The sequence below is a fragment of the Plecotus auritus genome (assembly GCF_963455305.1).
Source record: "Plecotus auritus genome assembly, chromosome: 1".
Taxonomy (NCBI): Eukaryota; Metazoa; Chordata; class Mammalia; order Chiroptera; family Vespertilionidae; genus Plecotus; species Plecotus auritus.
Genome location: NC_137770.1, coordinates 70,190,500 through 70,210,175, shown reverse-complemented (window position 1 = coordinate 70,210,175; position 19,676 = coordinate 70,190,500). Strand labels below are relative to the sequence as shown.

At 41.4% G+C, this 19,676-nt stretch overlaps 2 protein-coding genes across 4 annotated transcripts in view; one reads left to right on the top strand and one right to left on the bottom strand.

Moving 5' to 3' along the window:
• Positions 1–4,224: 4,224 nt before the first annotated feature.
• On the bottom strand, positions 4,225–8,143 carry LCMT2 (leucine carboxyl methyltransferase 2). Its single transcript, XM_080684798.1, has one exon. The coding sequence runs from the start codon at positions 7,987–7,989 to the stop codon at positions 5,932–5,934; it is 2,058 nt and encodes a 685-aa protein (XP_080540924.1). The 5' UTR covers positions 7,990–8,143; the 3' UTR covers positions 4,225–5,931.
• MAPDA (N6-Methyl-AMP deaminase) overlaps positions 8,132–19,676 on the top strand; it is a 27,071-nt gene continuing 15,526 nt past the window's right edge. For 2 of the 3 annotated variants that reach the window (XM_080684888.1, XM_080684890.1), the window contains exons 1-5: positions 8,141–8,375; positions 14,477–14,703; positions 14,941–15,071; positions 16,129–16,189; positions 19,278–19,365. In XM_080684888.1, coding sequence (XP_080541014.1) covers positions 14,641–14,703; positions 14,941–15,071; positions 16,129–16,189; positions 19,278–19,365 — 343 coding nt within the window. In that variant the 5' untranslated portion in view covers positions 8,141–8,375; positions 14,477–14,640. Of the gene's footprint in view, positions 8,376–14,476; positions 14,704–14,940; positions 15,072–16,128; positions 16,190–19,277; positions 19,366–19,676 lie in introns of all 3 variants that reach the window. The other variant, XM_080684889.1, reaches the window with a different exon arrangement.

The window sequence follows — 19,676 nt, the reverse complement described above, 5'->3', positions numbered from 1 at the left end:
AGGAAAGATGAATCTTTTAAAATTTTAATGTATTATCTTTTTGTCCTTAAGTTTTAAATGAATAAAGTTATCAGAGTTTTTCTGAATTTTGTTTGTATATATGTGCTCTTTAAGGCCTTTTCTACCACTAAGATTATAACATGTTCTTTTGTACTTGTTCTGATGCTCATAGAATTTAGTTTTGTTTTCCTTATTAAGTTTAGGTCTGATCTTTAATACATCTAGAATTTAGGCTTGCATTTGTGAGAATTAGGGAGCAAACATCACTTTTCACAAATGGTTAGCCAGGTGGTGGTCCCAAATAATATACCAAATAGTCCAGCCTCACCTCACTAGTTTAAAATGTCACCTTATCACATAGTCTGTTCTTGAATTCTTTATTCCTCCAATCTATTTGTCTATTCTGGCACCAATATCAATCTATTTTTAATTACTATGGCTTTACACTATATTTTGATTTTCTCGTGGTAATCTCTGATCTTATTACAATTCACTATTTATTACTAATTTTAGCCTAACTCAAACATATAGCCATTCATGTGACTTTTTTAACATTTACTATGCATCATGCACTGGAAATAAAAATATGCTGGCTGGATTCAATTGTCCAAATATAAATTCAGTGGATTGAGGTCTAGACTGTGCTATGTGTATTGTATTACAATTTTTTATTTAGATTTTATATTTCAATTACAGTTTACATTTACTACTATTTTGTACTAGTTTTAGGTGTACAGCATAGTGGTTAGACAATCATATACTTTACAAAGTGTTCCCCCAATATTTCCAGTACCCACCTGGCACCATACACAGTTATTATAATATACTGACTATATTCTCTAAGCTGTACTTTACATACCTGTTACTATTTGTAACTACCAATTTGTGCTTCTTAACCTCTTCACATCTTTCACCCAATCCCCCAACTCCCCATCCCTCTGGCATCCACCAGTCTCTTCTCTGCATCTATGAAAACTCTGGTTTTATAATTGAGTGAGGGTTTTTTGAGATGTGATGATAGCAAAGGTATTTTTCCTCTTAAGTATTGGTTATGTTGCTGATATATTTATAAATAAGAAAGATCATCTTTGCTAACTTTTTCTGAAATCGTAAGCTAAATATGAATCAGAGGTTGAGACTCTAATGAAAAGTTTAAAAATGTGGACAAAGGCTAGGAAATGAGAAAAGCAGGATATGGTGTAATATCCTAAAAATCATTCTTATGACAATTTATTTCCTAGTCTTAGTCTGCCAATTAGGTGGCAAATGACTTTTCACGTAAATATTAGGGCAAGGTCTTTCTTCTCCCTCTATTAAACTTATTTTAATAAGTCATGCCTAGTGAACCATCACATTCTAAAAAGATCTTGTATGTATGTGCTTATGAGCACATTTAATTGCATGTTCCCACTCCCTCAGATTAACCTTTTGGCAACGTTAGCTCATTTCATTTCCAAAAGATATGGGGTAACCATGGTCCAATGCTGAGCAAAAGGTAATGAGGATCAGCTGGAAATTGAAATCAGGGAAAAGATTCAGGTGTAATCTGTAACACTAGGAGTAACAATGGGAAGTCTACCACCTTTACCCAGGTCAAAGCAGTTGAATTAAAAAGAAATGTTTTTATTGATTTCCAAGAGAGAAGCAGAGAGGGGAAGGGAAGGGAAGGGAAGGGAAGGGAAGGGAAGGGAAGGGAAGGGAAGGGAAGGGAAGGGAAGGGAAGGGAAGAAGAGAGAAGAGAGAGCAAGAGAAACATAGATCAGCTGCTTCTTGCACACACCCTACCGGAGATTGAGCCTGCAACCCAGGCATATGCCCGACCAGGAATTGAACCAGAGACCTTTTTGTGCATGGGACCACGCTCAAACAACTGAGCCACACCAGCCAGGGCAAAGCAGTTGAATTTTAAAAACTCTTAAATAGGGGTCTTTAAAACTTTAATACTCACCCCCCCCCTCCACACACGCACAGTAATTAAAGGACTTTTGACAAATATTCAAATGTAATGTATTTGTGTGTCAGATTGGACCTTCATCCAACAAGTATTTATTGAGCATCTACCATGACAGGGATAGAGAAGTGAACTAGACACACAATTTCTTCCCTCTGTCAAGAAACTGCCCCTTCCCAACCAAGTGCTTTATGTCATTGTCCAAGAAAAATAATCAGCCTTATAACTAAACTGTGGAATGACAGAACTGTTTACACAACTATTGATATCCAAGGAACTCTTAATCTACTCTAAAGCTGATTATAAGTTTCATAATTTCTGCTCTACATAATCTCCTTCTCTTTTAAACATCAAGTCCAAATGTGATTATTCAGGATTCATGACCTACTTTGCCAGCCTAATGCTATTTTATATCCCTTTCTTCATAACTGTAGTCAAAAAGCTTAGTTTAGTTTTAATATGACATTAGGCATTATTGGTTCCCATGATTTAAGAACTCACCTTAGTAACTAGTTCTTCTATTATTGACCAGATTCTGCAAAGAGCACAGGCTTCTTTAGCACAGTGGGTGGCTACATTTTGGGCTGCCATATGGGAGTATTTTCCAGGTGTCATTTAGGCATCTCAGAGTAGGTATGGGCTATTTGAGGTTAAGTTTGGGATCACAAAATGGACATGGAATAAACCAAGACTTTCAAGATCTGAGATCACTGAAAGAGAAGACCAAGGCAGTGCCTGGCCAATGGAACACATGTTACATGTCATCTTCCTAACATCACTAAGGAGGATTAAATCTGTAGAAAAACGAAAAATGGACATTTGGTGGTAAAATTCTAAAAGCACACAAGGAAATTGCAACACTAGCCTTTGAAGAACATGTTCCAAAAGTTTTTCTTAACCTGTCTTCATATCCTTCCGAGTCTGATACTGTTTTTGAGACCCTGACAGTAAAGTCAACATAATAAATTACCCCCCTTTCTTAATTTTTCTGGTCTAAAAAGAAGTACAACCCTGGCTAGTGTGGCTCAGTTGGTTGGAGCATCATCCTGTACACCGAAAGGTCTCGGGTTTGATTCCCAGTCAGGGCACCTGATCAATGTTTCTCTCTCACATAAATGTCTCTCTCTCTCTAATCAATAAAAACATATCCTCAGGTGAGGGTTTAAAAAGAAAAGTACAATTACTAAACAAGGAAAAGGCCTTTCATTAACTCTCATAACTATCCCAGAGCTTCATTCCAGAATTTTAGAACAAAAATATTCAGAGGTGAAATGGAGAAGCAAAAATTATTGTCCAACTGGAGTTCTCAATCTGGCCCACATCTCTAACTGCTGCAGATTACTGTTATGAAACTGGGATCCAGCACCAGTCCATACAGAGCGCTGTTCCGAAGGCAGAGTAAATGTTACTGACAAAACTAAGTGCTCTAATGAGTAGAGCTTGAGAAATGACTAATTCCTTACCTGAGTATGATGCATGTATCGGGTCAGAGGTGGAGGGCATGCTTAATCTGGTAATCACTTATAGAAAATGTGGTAATTTTCCTGGAACAAGCCTGATTAGTCATAATGTGCCATACTGGCCAGTGCTCAAGGAATAGGCACTACTAATTTGGCTCTGGCACATACCCACATTCTCTTTATGATTCCACCCCACCCACCACCCCCAACTCCACCTCACCGCCAGCACCACCTTCTCTCCCCCGCCCCCCAAACGTAATGAAATAATAATGGTTGGTGGCACCACCTAAAAGGTAGCATTATAGATGCTCCCGGGGCCTTGAAGTCATTTCTAGGTTAGAATTCTGGTACTATTACATAGGTGAGAGCACTCATTTCATCAATGTTCTGCTTGGATCTGCTCCTGAAAGTTGGAAGTAGGCTGTAGTGAACTTAAAAGTAGGGATTACAAAGCATGCAGCCTTTTCCTCTTCTGATCATATTCCTGACAGTTATCTAGTACCCACCTATAGTCTTGCCAGATGCCTAGCTGTAGTCAGCCTTGTTTCCCAGGACTCTCTCATGACCATAACTAACAACTTTCCTTGCAGTCTCAGTGAAGCTGAAGCTAGACAGCGGTTGTCTTCTCCTGGGAGCCTTCATCTAACAGAGCCAACACTGTCTTCTCCATACACTTAGGTTTGTGTTTGCAACTCAGTTTTTATATTAATCACTTTTCACATTCATTTATATGCAAAGTTGTTATAAAAATATTTAGGAAAAGGAGTCTGTGTCATACTAAGTCCATCAAGATATTATTATTTTTTTAAATATATTTTATTGATATTTTACAGAGAGGAAGGGAGAGGGATAGAGAGCTAGAAACATCGATCAGCTGCCTCCTGCACACCTCCCACTGGGGATGTGCCCGCAACCAAGGTACATGCCCTTGACCGGAATCGAACCCAGGACCCTTCAGTCTGCAGGCCAACACTCTATCCACTGAGCCAAACCAGTTTCGGCAAGATATTATTAAAATTGATAGTACTGTAGAATCTCAAGATATTATTAAGCTTTCAAGGACTAAAGACTAACAAGAAATACTAAACTGGTACACTTAGTACCACTAAAGCCACTACCTTTTGAGACACAATTTAGAGAAATTAAGGCTTAAATTTTAAGGATGGATACCTCAGATATTTCATTGATCCCACAAGGCTCACTATGAAAGATTGTCCATTTAAAGGGGATAACTGAGGAGAGCTGGATGAAGACACCAATTGAAAGGGACTGAGCAAGGTTAAGGGAAGCCAAGTCAAGACAGTGAAGTACCTCAGCAGTGTCCAGATCTAGGGACATGTTCTACATCTGTATTGTTCAGTACATTGGACACATGTGACTATTGAGCACTTAAAATGTGGTTAATTCAACGAAGCCACTGAATTCTTAATTTTATTCAATTTCTATTAATTGAAGTTCAAATAGCCACGTAGCTAATGGCTACTATATTCAACAGTGCAGCCAGGTCTAGCAAAGAGTAATTAGGCCTGAAGAGGTAAGAAGGAACAATACTGCAACCTGGAGTGATGCAGAATTAGAGCTATATCTTATTACATGGACAAAAAGCTGTGGCCTTTGACCAAAAAAAGAGGAACTCTGCCAACTTGCAGACTAGTAAGAGAAACGCTGAGAATACCCTGCCTCACTCTTCCTGTCCTACATCTCCCTCTGGTGCCTATGACTGGTAGAACTCACTAGAAACTAGAAGACAAGAAAACTCATTGATATAGTCCATGAAGGTCAGCCTCCTGGAGCACAGAACATAGTGAAGGGTGGAATGTAGAGCTGAAGCAAAACATTATCACATCATGTACACAATGAGTTGAAGTATCAATTGTTTGATTTATAAGCACTCATAAATCTATATAAATATGGAACCAGTGACAAAAATAGAACAAAAGCATATTTTCTAATAAAGTCCTATACAAACATCATTGTTGAATCTATCCCAGAGTTCTCTTCTGCACTAAATAGCTCAATGCTTTAATCAAACTGTAACTGGGTTCTTTTTAGGTTTCATACATGAAGAATGAGGTCAATACCATGCCCCTTCAACTATATTCAACTTTAGATTCTTACCAAGGATCTGTGTGAAACTTTTTCCAAGGTACCACCTCAAGTCACAAAGCATAGGAGTGGGAGATTTTTTTTTTTAGATTAAAGGTCACTGTAACTCAATACATGGATAAACGCAGATTAGAAAATGGGAGGAAGACCAACTAGATATAGGGATCTAAAGGTCCCAATTCCTCCTCTAAGACTGTATGACCACTCACTTAAGATAGGCCTACTTATGTTTTATTTTTGTATCATCTGAGTGATGGTATGTGTTTTAACATAATAGTGCTAATAAAATAAAATAAAATAAAATAAAAGGAGGGGCGTGGAGTGTGGTAATATCTGTAGCCAAAGTCAAATCCTATTTGTGGAAACCTTTATTGTCTACTTCAGTGGATCCTGAATATATCAAAAGTCCAGTCCTTACTGCCCAACATTCAGGGAAGAAAGGTCTAATGTTATTATATGGGGGTTGAAGTAGGTGCCAAAGGAAAAGCAGTTCCCACCACCTCCAAGGAGCAGGAGCTGTTGCTCTTCAGGAAGGAGGATGCTGGTATGGTTGTGCAACATTATTGGCCATGGTACACATGTTGTGTCAATCTGATACTCAGAGCTCAATCCTGTAGTCAAATCAATAACAGTCACCCCAGGAACTGAGGAGGAATGTATCCAGACCCCTCCAACCAGTAGAAGCTTCCCATTAAGCACATGAGCTGTGTGGGAGTACCTTGGGGTAATGGGAGGCTGGATATCTACTGATTTCCAGAGGAATCCACAAGTGATTGGTTTCAGAAAGACTACAGAGCTCAATGGCTCCTCAGAAGCACCCAGGCCTCCAGCAATAAGGACTCCCCCTTGCCAGCTGCAGGCACTGTGGGAATGCCGACCATCAGGTGTATCCCCCTCCACTGGGATCCTGACCCAAGTCATTGACTCCATATGGAGAAAATGCCAGTCACTCAATACAGGTTCCACCACACTTCGGCCCCCATATACAAACAAATATTTCTGATTTTCATAGGACACTTCTGTTGTTGAATGCCGCCAACATGACAAAGTGGAATCTTCTTCTGTGCTAGCTTTTGTTACCATTACATTTAGATCCTCAGTGCTATCATCCTCACTCTTACAAAAACGAAGCTGGAGAATCCCCAAGGCTGGAGTTACTGGGGACAATCTCCCTCCCAGAACCAGAACCTGAGTATCAGAAAGTCTTGTCATGGTGTGATAAAGGCGTCCATCCCACTGAGCTTCAGTCCCCCAACTGCCTATTTGTTTGCCTTTCCATTCAAAGTCACAGTATCTTGAGAGCAAGTGAAACTTGCTCATTCGGCAATGCCGCCCCTCCTGCTCTCCAAATCCACCTGCACTGAGAATGCCTGGCCTCAAAAGGACAGAGGCGTGGCCATATCTCTTAAAGTTTGGGCACTGGCTGTCACTAGTGACTACATTGGCAAGGAGGATCCCTGAAGGGGAAGCAGGATCTACCCGAGGAAACAGCTCTGGGGATGAAAGCACCAGAGTTTGGGAAAGAGTGTCTCCCTTGGAAGCGGCCAGGATGAAATAGTGGGCGCACTTCAGATGCCACTCCTCAAACTCGTCAAAGGGTTCAAGATTTTCCATGCGCCGACGTTCTTCTGCGGGCAGAAAGCAGCGATAGAATTCATTCATGTCCATGGCCCTGCAGGCAGTCCAGCCAGCCTGAAGGAAGCGGTGCTGCTGGGACTCCACGTCGGGAAAGCGGTCCAGGCCATGCAAAGGAGAATTTAGCTGCTGAAAATGTTGCTGCATGAACTGGCCAAAGGTGTCATGCGGCCTCATCTGCTCGTAGATCACGAAAAGAGCATTAGGAAACCGCTGGGCTGCCCAGGCAATGAGGGCCGCTGCATTATCCGGTTCCAGGTAGGTCAGCACGGCCTCAGCTAGGAGCAAAGTGGGCGCGGCTTCCTCAAGGCCCGCGGCGGTCAGGGCCTGGTCCAATCGCTCAAGCTGCCTCAAGTCCAAGCCCAGGATGCGGTAGTCCAAACTCTCAAAGCACAGCGCTGACGCAGGATCACCGCTCTGGAAAGGCCCGGTTAACGCACACAATTCCGGAGTATCTCTAATCCTTTCCGCTTTGCGCCGCGCCACGTCTGGAAAATCTACCTCCCAGACTGCAGCCCAGGACAGGCGGCCTGCAGCTTTGAGGCGAAAATAAAGTGAGTCGGAGCCGGCGCCCAGCGACAGGATCTGGGCGCGAGGCGCTCCCGGGGCGGCGCACGTCCGTTCCAGGAAGGCGCTCACGCAGTGCCGTATGGCGCGTGCGCGGACGTAGTAGCCGCGGTGGATGAGCGGCGTGCGGCGAGCGGTCCCCGGAACTAGCAACGCGGCGAAGGTGTCGTGCACGTACCCCCGCGTGGCCAGGGAACTCTTGCTGAGGGCGCTGCTATCGTTGGTACTCTGCACTGCTCCCGCCCGACGCTCGCGGCTCCGCGGGCCCATGGCCGGAAGGTGCTCAAGAGCCCCGGTCTGTCACGGGGCTGAGCTGCTCTTCCGTTCTAGTTACGCACCTCGCAGACTTCTGTACGGAAATACCACCCCTCCTCCGTGACTCCTCTTCCGCAGAAAAGTGTGCGTCACTTCCGGGAAGAGCGCACCTCGCTGATTAGAATTGAGGGGGTTGCAGTTTGTGCTAAAATTCCTCTGGTTGACTTCTTTGGTTCTCTCGGACTGCTTTTTCGCGGGAAGACTGTCCGCTACGGCTTATTGTGGACACGTAAACTGTCAGGGAAGGTCGGGTTGTCACTTCTACAAGCTTTTCCGTATGAAGGGAAATTTTTATCTAAGTTCTCATAGTTGACTCACCTGTTGCCAGAAATCTTTAAGAGGTGAGTCTGTGGGGACTGACAGCCAGAACTTGGACGGGAAAGGTCTACACCGCTGACATTGGTGGGCAAGTAGAGGAAGGGGTCGATCCTTGGATAATAACTACTAGTGCTAATTTAGTTAATGCTTTAAATGTTACTAAAAGAGATCCCACTTTCGTCTGAGAAATCAGTGAGGTCTGGTGCAAAATTAACAAGTCTTTACCGAGGTTGTGTTTCACCCAATAAAATATTCCCCGCAGATATATACTATTGATTGTCTTGTATTCCTGGCTCTGTGCTAAGCTGCCAATAAGTAAATTACTCAGCCCCAGTTTCTCAGCTATAAAATGACATTCCCCTCTACTTTCAAAATTCTGTGATTCTAGGGTAGTAAGAGAATCACAGCGGAGAGGTGATTATTCCCTCATGATAGGGTCTGAATCTTGTTGGGGGTTTAAAATAGTAACCATCAAGTTTCTGAGTTGGGTATTTGGGTATCATCACCAGTAGAAAACTGCCTCCAGAGATATTTAAGGAAACTTGTAATTTATTAATTGGGATTTGGTGACTGACTGGGGGCTGAGATGGAGAAGAAAATCAAGATGACTAAAGGTGTGGTTACCTGGAAGCAATATAGCATAATGATTAAAAGTATGAGTTTTTGGCCCTGGCCGGTTTGGCTCTGTGGATAGAGCGTTGGCCTGCGAACTGAAGGTTTTCGGGTTCATTCAAGGACATGTGCCTGGGTTGCGATCTCGATCCCCAGTAGGGGCCATGCAGAAGGCAGACAATCAGTGAGTCTATCTCATCATTGATGTTTCTATCTCTCCCTCTCCCTTCCTCTCTGAAATATATACACTGAGTGGCCAGATTATTATGATCTCTGAACACATAATAATCTGGCCACTTAGTATGTATCTTATATAATAAAAGGCTAATATGCAAATTGCCCCCTCAACCAGGAGTTCAACCAGCAGGCAGGCCAGCCAACCGCCCATGTCCCCTCCCCCTGGCCAGGCTGGCTGGACCCCACCCATGCATGAATTCATGCACCGGGCCTCATACACACACACACACACACACACACTGAGTGGCCAGGTTATTATGCATTCAGAGATCATAATAATCTGGCCACTCAGTGTATATATAATGAGTTTTGAAGTTCTACCAATTTGAGTTTGAATACTGGAACTCAAAAGTTTGAGTCATGATAAAGTTTTGTTAATTGAAAAGTTTCCTTTAGCTTTAGTGTTTAAGAGCTATTAATAACTTTAGGGAGAGCAATTTCTGTGCAGCAATCAGGGCAGGATCTATGTTATAGTGAATGGGAGATAAGTAAATGGAGGCAGCCAGTCTAAATTACACTTTCAAGGACCTTAGCTCAGAAGAAGGAGAGACAGGGCAGTAGTTAAAGAGGAATGTAGAATACTAGTAGGCTGAGATTCAAGAGAATGAATATTTTTTTCTCTGGCTTCTGAGGGAAGAAGGGGTGTAGGTAAAGATAAGTTTAATTGTGGGGAGGGGAGACAGAAAGAGGAAATTCATGCCTGATGGCTTCTGTTGTCTCTGTGAAGCTGGTGTCTGGATTGTCACTTCAGTGTGAAGCAATTGGGTCTAACTAGAACACTTGAATTTGGAATTGCCTTTGAAGGGAATAGGAGAACTCCCCTAAGCTTGCTGGACCTTGGGATCCTCATCTCTAAAATGAGGGGACTAAGTCTGCTCTGTGAATTGTCTTAAGGTTGATTGAGGAACAAATGGGTATGGGGGGGGGGAAGAGTTATAGAACTTTAAAAAAAAATACAGAACTATGGAAATAATATTTTAATGACAAGTTAGTAAAATGTACATGATATGTTAGAAATATTTTTTATTTCTAATAAAAAAGATCAGAAGTCAAGAAAAGTGATTCAAGAAGAAAGAGAATAGGGAAAAATTTGTGATTTGAGTATCTTACGATTGTTTTCTGGTTATTATTTTTAATCCATTTATTCTTATATAAAATGGAAGTAATAATACCTCATGGGGTGTTGTGAAGATTAAGGAAAACAACCATCTAAGACACTTAGCACAGTGCCTGGTTCATAGTAAGTGCTTAATAAAATAACAAATATTTGTATTAATCTGAGGTCCCCAACATCCTCCCTAGTCATGAAAAAAAGTACTCTGGTAGACAGGAGACTTGATTCTGGTCTTTCCCTAACTTGATAAACGGTTAGTACAAATGTAGAAAGGTCTTATCTCAGTGTGTTGCCTTTCAGCTTCTCACTCTCATCCCAGCTTCTGGCCCATGCAAAATCCAGCCCAGGGCCCAGCCGGTGTGGTTCAATGGGTGAGCAACAACCCATGCACCTAGAGATCATGGGATCCATTCCAGGTCAGGGCACATGCGGTGGTTTCGGGTTCAATCCCCAGTAGGGAGCCTGCAGGAGACAGCCAATTGATGTTTCTATTCCTCTCTCTTCCTTCCCCTCTCTAAAAAAAAAAAAAAAAAATCTAGCCCAGGAAAGTTGAATTTGGTAGGGAATGGTACTGTTAATAGAAGTATCTTAGGCAAGGATCAGTGAAACAATTTTTTCAAGTGTGCAAAGATTGTGCTTGTTTTGTGGCTTTCAAATAGGTTAATACTAGAGGCCCAGTGCATGAAATTTTTGCACTGGTAGGGTCCCTAGCGGCTGCCTGCTGCTGGCCTGGGCTTCCCTCCCTTCCCCTGGCTGGCCCGGCCCCCTGGTCGAACTCCCAGACTAATTCCTGGTAGAGGGGACAATTTGCATACTATACTTTTATTATATAGGATTGTAGCCAGTGGGTCAGTAAATTTACTCAAAACTAGTTAAAAGTTAATCTGGAGAATGGTTTGAATGTGGCACAAAATAAGGTCAGGATCCTAGAGTAGGTTATTATCAGCCTGCTATATAAAACTAGAGGCCCGGTGCACGAAAGTCATGCGCGGGGGCGGGGGGTGTCCCTCAGCCCAGCCTGCACCCTCTCCAATCTGGGACCCCTTGAGGGATGTCCGACTGCCCGTTTAGGCCTGTTCCCACTGGGATGGGGCCTAAACGGACAGTCGGACATCCCTCTCACAATCCAGGACTGCTGGCTCCCAACTGCTCGCCTGCTTGCCTTTCTGATTGCCCCTAACCGCTTCTGCCTGCCAGCCTGATCACCCCCTAACCACTCCCCTGCCAGCCTGATTGATGCCTAACTACTCCCCTGCCAGCCTGTTTGCCCCAACTGCCCTCCCCTGCAGGCCTGGTCACCCCTAACTGCCCTCCCCTGCAGGCCTGGGTCCCCCGCAACTGCCCTTCCCTGCAGACCCAGTCACCCCCAACTTCCCTCCTCTGCCGGCGGGTCACCCCTAACTGCCCTCCCCTGCTGGCCTGATCACTCACAGCTGCCCTCTCTTGCAGGCCTGGTCCCTCCCAACTGCCCTTCCCTGCTGGCCATCTTGTGGTGGCCATCATGTGTCCACATGGGGGCAGGATCTTTGACCACATGGGGGCAGCCATCTTGTGTGTTGGAGTGATGGTCAATCTGCATATTACTCTTTTATTAGATAGGATAGAGGCCTGGTGCATGGGTTTGGGGGCCAGCTGGTTTGCCCTGAAGGGTGTCCTGGATCAGGGTGGGGGTTCCCTTGGGGCGTGGGGCAGCCTGGGCAAGGGGTCTGTGGTGGTTTGCAGGCCAGCCACGCCCCCTGGCGACCCAAGCGGAGGACCTGGGATCTGGGATTTATTTATCTTCTACAATTGAAACTTTGTAGCCTGGAGTGGAGCCAAGCCTTCGGCTCGTTCTGTGGTGGCAGCCATTTCTGTTGGGATTTATGTATCTTCTATAATTGAAACTTTGTAGCCTTAAGCAGAGGCCAAAGCAGGCCAGGGCTGCAGAAGCTTGGTTTCCTCCATCACCGTGGGCAACCCTAGCCTCCTGCTCTCTCCAGCTCCGTGGCTGCTGCCATTTCTGTTGGAATTTATTTATCTTCCATAATTGAAACTTTGTAGCATTGAGTGGAGGCCTGGGCTGGCAAGGGCAGGCGGAAAGCTTGGCTTCCTCCATTGCCAGGGAAACCCAAGCCTCCCTCCTGCTCTCTGTGGCCGCAGCCATCTTGGTTGGGTTTATTTGCATATTCCCTCCTGATTGGCTTGTGGGCCATGCCCACCAGAGGAGGGCAGTTAGGGATGACCAGGCCTGCAGGGGAGGGCAGTTAGGGGTGACCAGGCCTGCAGGGGAGGGCAGTTAGGGGAAAACAGGCTGGCAGGGGAGTAGTTAGGCATCAATCAGGCTGGCAGGGGAGTGGTTAGGGGGTGATCAGGCTGGCTGGCAGAAGCGGTTAGGGGCAATCAGGAAGGCAGGCAGGCGAGCAGTTGGGAGCCAGCAGTCCTGGTGGGATCGGGCCTAAATGGGCAGTCGGACATCCCTCGAGGGTGCAGGCTGGGCTGAGGGACGCACACCCCCGTGCATGAATTTTGTGCACCGGGCCTCTAGTATAAGATAAATTCTTAACAGAATTATTGGATAAAAATGTGTTGTGTGTGTGTGTGTTGATACATATAGCCAATTTGGTTTTTAAACAGACCACACCAAGTTCTGTTCACACCAGAACTTTTACTTACTTAGACCTTCACCAGTATTAGGTATTATTCTTCTGAGGTTCACAATATTTTTTTCTAGATAATTTTTAAGTTAAGTCTTTCATGAACTTTTAAAATCAATTTCTAAGGAATGCTTTTGAGAATATTTTTATTAACATTACTTTATAAGTCAATTTATGACAAATTGACTTTACCTATGTAAAATAAAGTATGTTTTCCCATTTTAACGACATCTTTTATGTCCTTTAGTAGAGATATTAAACATATTGATTAAATGGTCCATTTTTTAAAAATTGTTACTATTTAAGCACTTAACTATATGGTAATTCATTGAAATGCCACTTTTTTTTTTTAAATATATTTTATTGATTTTTTACAGAGAGGAAGGGAGAGGGATAGAGAGTTAGAAACATCGATGAGAGAGAAACATCGATCAGCTGCCTCCTGCACACCTCCTACTGGGGATGTGCCCACAACCAAGGTACATGCCCTTGACCGGAATCGAACCTGGGACCCTTCAGTCCGCAGGCCGACACTCTATCCACTGAGCCAAACCGGTTTTGGCTGAAATGCCACTTTTAACTCATGCTGAGTTGGCCTTGCTGTGGGCTCTATGGCTCTGTCTAGTCCTATACAATCTATATTCTTTATTGCCCATTTTAATATCTTGGTAACTTATTTACCCCTCTCAGTATCAATTTAGAGATTAGTAGTTTGGTAAAAAAATATTTATTTTGCAAGGTTAGATTAAATATTATATTGTTAAAAGTGCTTATCTGGCAGGCTCTGAACGGAAACTGCTATTATTATCAATGTCATCATTATTAATATGTGAGAATCCAGAGAGTCAAGGTGGCTACTTTGAAAATCACTGAATTTCATTTGGAATTTTATCTTAATGTATAAGCCACCTTCAGCAGTGAAGGGCAAATTAGGATTTATCATCTGTAATGTGCTAGGTTCTTTCTAGCCATAGTCCTTGTCCTTAGGAAGCTTATAATCTAGTGAGGAAGACAAGTAAATCAGTGATTGAGATACAGTTTGATAAAGCACTGAGTGAAAGGTAGTCACTGGAGTCTATGGGAGCATACAAGAAGGGAATTTAAATTACTGTATCAATCCTCACAGCTTTGCACTTTTATCCCTTTTTTACAAATAAGGAAACTGAAGCTGTGAGGTTAACCGACTTCCAAACTGTGAAAACCAGTAAAAGGACTAGCCACGCCCACTGAAGCCAACACCTCTGCTCTTCCTTTATATATTTTAAACAATTAAAATGTAAACTTTTTTTTACCCAAAATAGGCCTTATGAATTTCTAGTTTTAGAAGTAGTTTTATAGAAAATGCTAAGTAAGGAATACATCCAACTGAATTGCAGATTGTAATCCACCTCTTACTTTTTCTTATTTCTAGTTCGTATTAGCTTATTAGCTTTGGAGGGAATTTTTGTCTTTTGAAGAATAAATTTACAAAGTCCTGTTTCTTTGCTTTTATGTCAACATCTGAAAATGTAAACATTTGTTTAAATAGGTGAAGCTGAACCCCGAGCAACATTTCAGCTAATTTTATAAAAATGTGTGGAAATAAAGCAATCTGAAGGAAATTCAAGACCACAAAATTTACTGACTGAACTACATGGTATTATTCATACCAATAAGAGTGTTTGGAGAAAGACCTTTTTATTCTGCTAAGTCATGATGAAAGCAGAAGACCAGCAGCAGTGGAAGAGAACCTTTTTCTCAGAACTACCTAAAGTGGTGAGAATTCAACCACAGAATTCTAGAGTGGTTGCTAATTATGACGACTCTGTGTTGTTTCTTTTCACAAAAGAAAAGTGAATTTTACTGTTATAATTTATAAACTTTAAAAGTTGTATAGCTAAATCTAATAGGCAATTTGCCTACAATAGACTGCAAACATCAAGTGCACGGTATGATGCTATGAATCTAGTGGATACTTAATATGTTTTTACTGGTTGTATTCTTTCGTTTTAGGAACTTCATGCCCACTTGAATGGATCCATTAGTTGTAATACCATGAAGAAATTAATAGCTAAGAAACCAGGTCTCAAAATCCATGATCAAATGACTATGATCGATAAAGGAAAGAAAAGAACTTTAGAAGAGTGAGTTTGGGGAGATTGTAGACACACTCCTTTTTTTCTCTATCACTATTTTGAGATTGTAAATAGTATGTAAGAATTCAGATTTTAATAGTTAAAGTAATAGGGTAGCCATCTGGTATGGAGAGTATAACTTGACATAGAGAATTTTTCCAGCTGTCTGACTGTTGACAATATTTTTAATGATTTATGTTGTTTGTGAAGTTGTACTATATTGACTATTCTTTAGACTGGAAAGTATAGGCTTACTGACTTTTCTCCTATTTGCTCCTACCAACGGGGGATGGTAGGGTGGGGTGGGAGTGGTGGTGGAGAAGGGAAACTAGTATATCCCACTTAAAAATATCAGTAATATTTTCTTTTCAGTCATTGATCTTTTTAGATCAATGTAATTTTCAAAAAACCTATTCTGTAGTTCTTTATAAATATACAGGGTGTCCTAAAAACATGTATACACACTTCAACAGCTGATACCTCAATTCATGTTTCTTTCTCTTCAGCCAGACTAAGCTTTGAACAAAGGAAATTCATCCTAAAATGCTACTGGAAGTTTGAAAACACAGTTGAAGTACAAACACTGCCTTTATAATTATTCAAAGTATGATTTTTTCATACTTTAATTTTCATTCCTTTTTAGATTTAACTAATTTGAAATAATGGATGAAGCCATACTAAGCTTTGAACAAAGAAAATTTATCCACTAAACTTTTTTATGGGGATATATAAAAGATAAAGTTTATGGTACAAAAAATTGAGGGCGCACAAATACCAAACAATATTATTTTTGATGTTTGCGATTCCATTCCTTTGAGTTATCAGCAGTGCCTGGACCAGAACTGTCATCAGTTTGAAAACAGGTGTTGACAAAAAAAAGTATTCATTTCTGTAGATTCTTTTAAATTTTGAAAATGAACTATATGTTAATAAATACTAACTTTATAATCATTCACACTGTGTATATATTTTTTGGGATAATAATTACCAAAATCTAATTGCTTACTGAATTTGTCTTGAGCTTTTGATGACTAGAGTATCTTAAAACTTTTTATTCATGTTTTAGATGTTTCCAGATGTTTCAGATTATTCATCAGCTTACTACTAGCCCTGAAGATATTTTAATGGTAAGAAATGAAGCAATTTTTAGATAAGTCTAAAAATTAAGTAATTTATGCCCTCTTGTTGCATTGAGTCTGATGAAAAATGTTTTCTGCTTTTTTATGGCAACTCTTTTTAAAACCAATGTAAGACATTTGCCTAAGAGCTAATATCAAAGCCTATGTTCATTGGAAAAGATATGAGGAAAGAACTAGATTAATATCTTCTTTTAGATGGAAGACAAAATGAAGAAAACCTGGTCCTATTTTTCATAATATTTGACCATAGACAGAAAGGTTTTATCCCTATTGCTTGGAAGATTTTTCACTGCCTGGATAGATGTTATAGAGAGTGAAGAAGTTCAAGAAGTGCCTAGAAATTAAATTATTAATTCCTAGCGAAATTGTACCTTTCCTCTGGGAATGTAGGACTAAAGAACACCTCTGTGTTCTCTTATCTGAAGCTCCATGATACTATAGTTTCCATGATATGGAAGATTGGTTTCTGTATCATTGATCTAACTAGGATGGCATTTAAAATGTCCTCTTTGCTCAGCTGATGTGGCTCAGTGGTTGAGCGTCGACATATGAACCAGGAAGTCATGGTTCGATTCCCAGTCAGGGCACATGCCTGGGTTGCAGGCTCAATCCCGAGTGTGGTGTGCGCAGGAGGCAGCCAGTCAGTGATTCTCTCTCATCATTGATGTTTCTTTTCTTTTTTTTTTAAAATATATTTTATTGATTTTTTACAGAGAGGAAGGGAGAGGGATAGAGAGCTAGAAACATCGATGAGAGAGAAACATCGATCAGCTGCCTCCTGCACACCTTCCACTGGGGATGTGCCCGCAACCAAGGTACATGCCCTTGACCAGAATCGAACCCGGGACCCTTCAGTCCGCAGGCTGACGCTCTATCCACTGAGCCAAACCGGTTTCGGCTCATCATTGATGTTTCTAATCTCTCTCTCCCTTCCTCTCTGAAATCAATAAAAATATATTTAAAAGAATAAAAATAAAAATGTCCTTTTTGTAAATGAAGATAAACGAAATCCTATCAGTGTTCTTAATCATTCAGCCTGTAGATATCATTTACCCTGGTCATTTAGAAAAATGCAAAGTAAGAAGTGTAACCTGTTTCTGGAGAGCTAACTTTTGACTGATCAAGAAAGAATTTTCCTCCTTGGCCTAGATTGATCCTTAAATAAATACTAAATTAATCACCTTTTGAAGGAGAGTTGAATCTAAAACTTTAGTTCAACAAAAGTTAACTGAATGCCCATAATGTTCCAGTGCTAGAGACTGGGAGATATAAAGACAGATTGACATGGTCCCTGCCCGTGAAGAATTTATAGTCAGGGCTGAATCTGGCAGACACAGATGTGAACCCCAAGGAAGTATTCTTGGATGTGGGGTAGGGATGATTCCACAGGCCTCACTGTGGCCTAGATAAATCTTCCATTGCTCTCATGCTATACTTGCCAGCAGCCTTCTATTATTCATTTGATTTCACAGGTATCTCACCACCAAGATAAGGGGTACCCTGAATGGTAGATATGATCACTTCAGCCACTGAGAAGAACTGCTACTTCATACTCATTGTTAGTGTACACATTAACAAATAGGCTTCTGCATTAGGCTCCTGGCAGCTGGGGTAGAGTGACTTGGGATCTCTGGGCCTGGAGCAATGATAAGATGCAAGTTCCTCAACCTACAGGGATGAGGCGTACAAAAGCAGCAATGTGGAGCTCCTAGAGAAGCAGTGCCACTGGGTCTCGTGTGCAGAGGCTGCAGGCTCATGCTCGGTGGTGGAGGAAGCAGTGGTGTCTCTCTTGGTGTAGGGGTGTCACGTGATTTTTGAATGTTGTTGTGCACACTCTGAGGCTGATTCTCTAGACCTCCATTACATTTATATTATAATAAATTTATTTTTGGCTTTAATTTAAAAAAAGAAAAAAATGAGACTCAGACCTTGGATTGCAGTGAATCCACTAAGGTAGTTCCCCTGTTAGGCACTATGCCCAACCAGCCAATCCCTGTTCCTTTGCCTTTTGCCTGCTCATGTACACATAGTCAAAGCAGGTTAGGATTAGGGTACTGCCCCAGCTGGGGGGCTCAGTGGGTTGGAGCATTGTCCTGTATACCAAAAAGGTTGCGGGTTTGATTCCTGGTCAGGGCACATACGTAGATTGCGGATTCGATCCTGGTCAGGGTCCATATGGGAGGCAACCGATTGATGTTTCTCTCTCACATATGTCTCTCTCTCTCTCTCCTCTCTCTCTCTCCCCCTTCCTTTTTCTAAAATCAATAAATATATCCTCCAGTGAGGATTTTTTTAAAAAAGATTAGGATACCAACTATAAGGACTAACTAGGGCACGTTGTCACAGTATCCCCAACCTGGTCCTTTTTCTATTAGATCTGGTATTTTTTAGGATTGATGGCAGAGAAGGAAACTTACCATCAGCCTTCAGATACCATTTACCCTGGTCATTTAGTAATTTTTGGATTGTTGAGATTTGTGCTAAATTAGATACAGTTTGACTCATACTTATCACCCACTTTCTTTGCCTAAGAAGAATTTTCCTATATACTGCTGGGGGAAATTTAACCTTGCCTAAAGAATTTTATGAAAAATACAACGTATTCCTAAATATCTTGAATAAGAATCTTAAGCCATGACTTTAAATTGCACATCATTAATGTCTAATCACATTAGCTGTTCATTTCCATATGTTTCTTTCTAGTACTACACACTCATAGATGGTTTTAACTGGATTTAGTTTTGCCCTACTTCTCTGTTTTATCAAACTGCTGTTAGGAACATAAGGAAATAGAAAAATGGTTAAAAGGAGAGAAAAAAACAAAAAGTGTGAATGATGTACATATTTGTATATAATGTGGAAATGAGGGGGTGATGAGAGAGAATGGAAATTTTGCAGTTCTGTCATGGTCTCCATCAGTGGTGTGGCAAAGCAGGTATTCTTAACCACATGGAAGATTTCCAACATGCTTCCCAAATCAAATGTAATGAATGAAATGAAGCTGTAGCATTTGGCTCTTTCATTGGGACCCTTACACCAACATTATCAATATTATGTTCATTGCTTTTATTATCAGGTCACAAAAGACGTCATTAAAGAATTTGCAGATGATGGTGTCAAGTACCTGGAACTAAGGAGCACACCCAGAAAAGACAATGCTACAGGTAGAATTTAATTATTTCTCAGCCAATGTAATCTTTTCTGTGTGTTTTGGTCATTCATGTGTTTACAAGTTGAGAATATGAAGCACTTCTTTTACTCTATTGTAAAAGTAGAATCAACATTCCAAATGTTATGATGTACATTTATGATGCACATTATTAATGAGTAAGTTATTCTTTAAAAAATTAACTCAGGTATTACCTGTTTAAGGGGAATAAGAAGGCCTGCAAAAATGTCATTTGTTTTTCTTTTTCTTAATTTCAAAGATGAAGTGGGAGGGAGAGAGAGAGATAGAAACATCAATGATGAGAGA

Bases quoted from the DNA above. Each gene is read 5' to 3' on its own strand.
- LCMT2 (XM_080684798.1), bottom strand. From the start codon at position 7,989: ATGGGCCCGCGGAGCCGCGAGCGTCGGGCGGGAGCAGTGCAGAGTACC.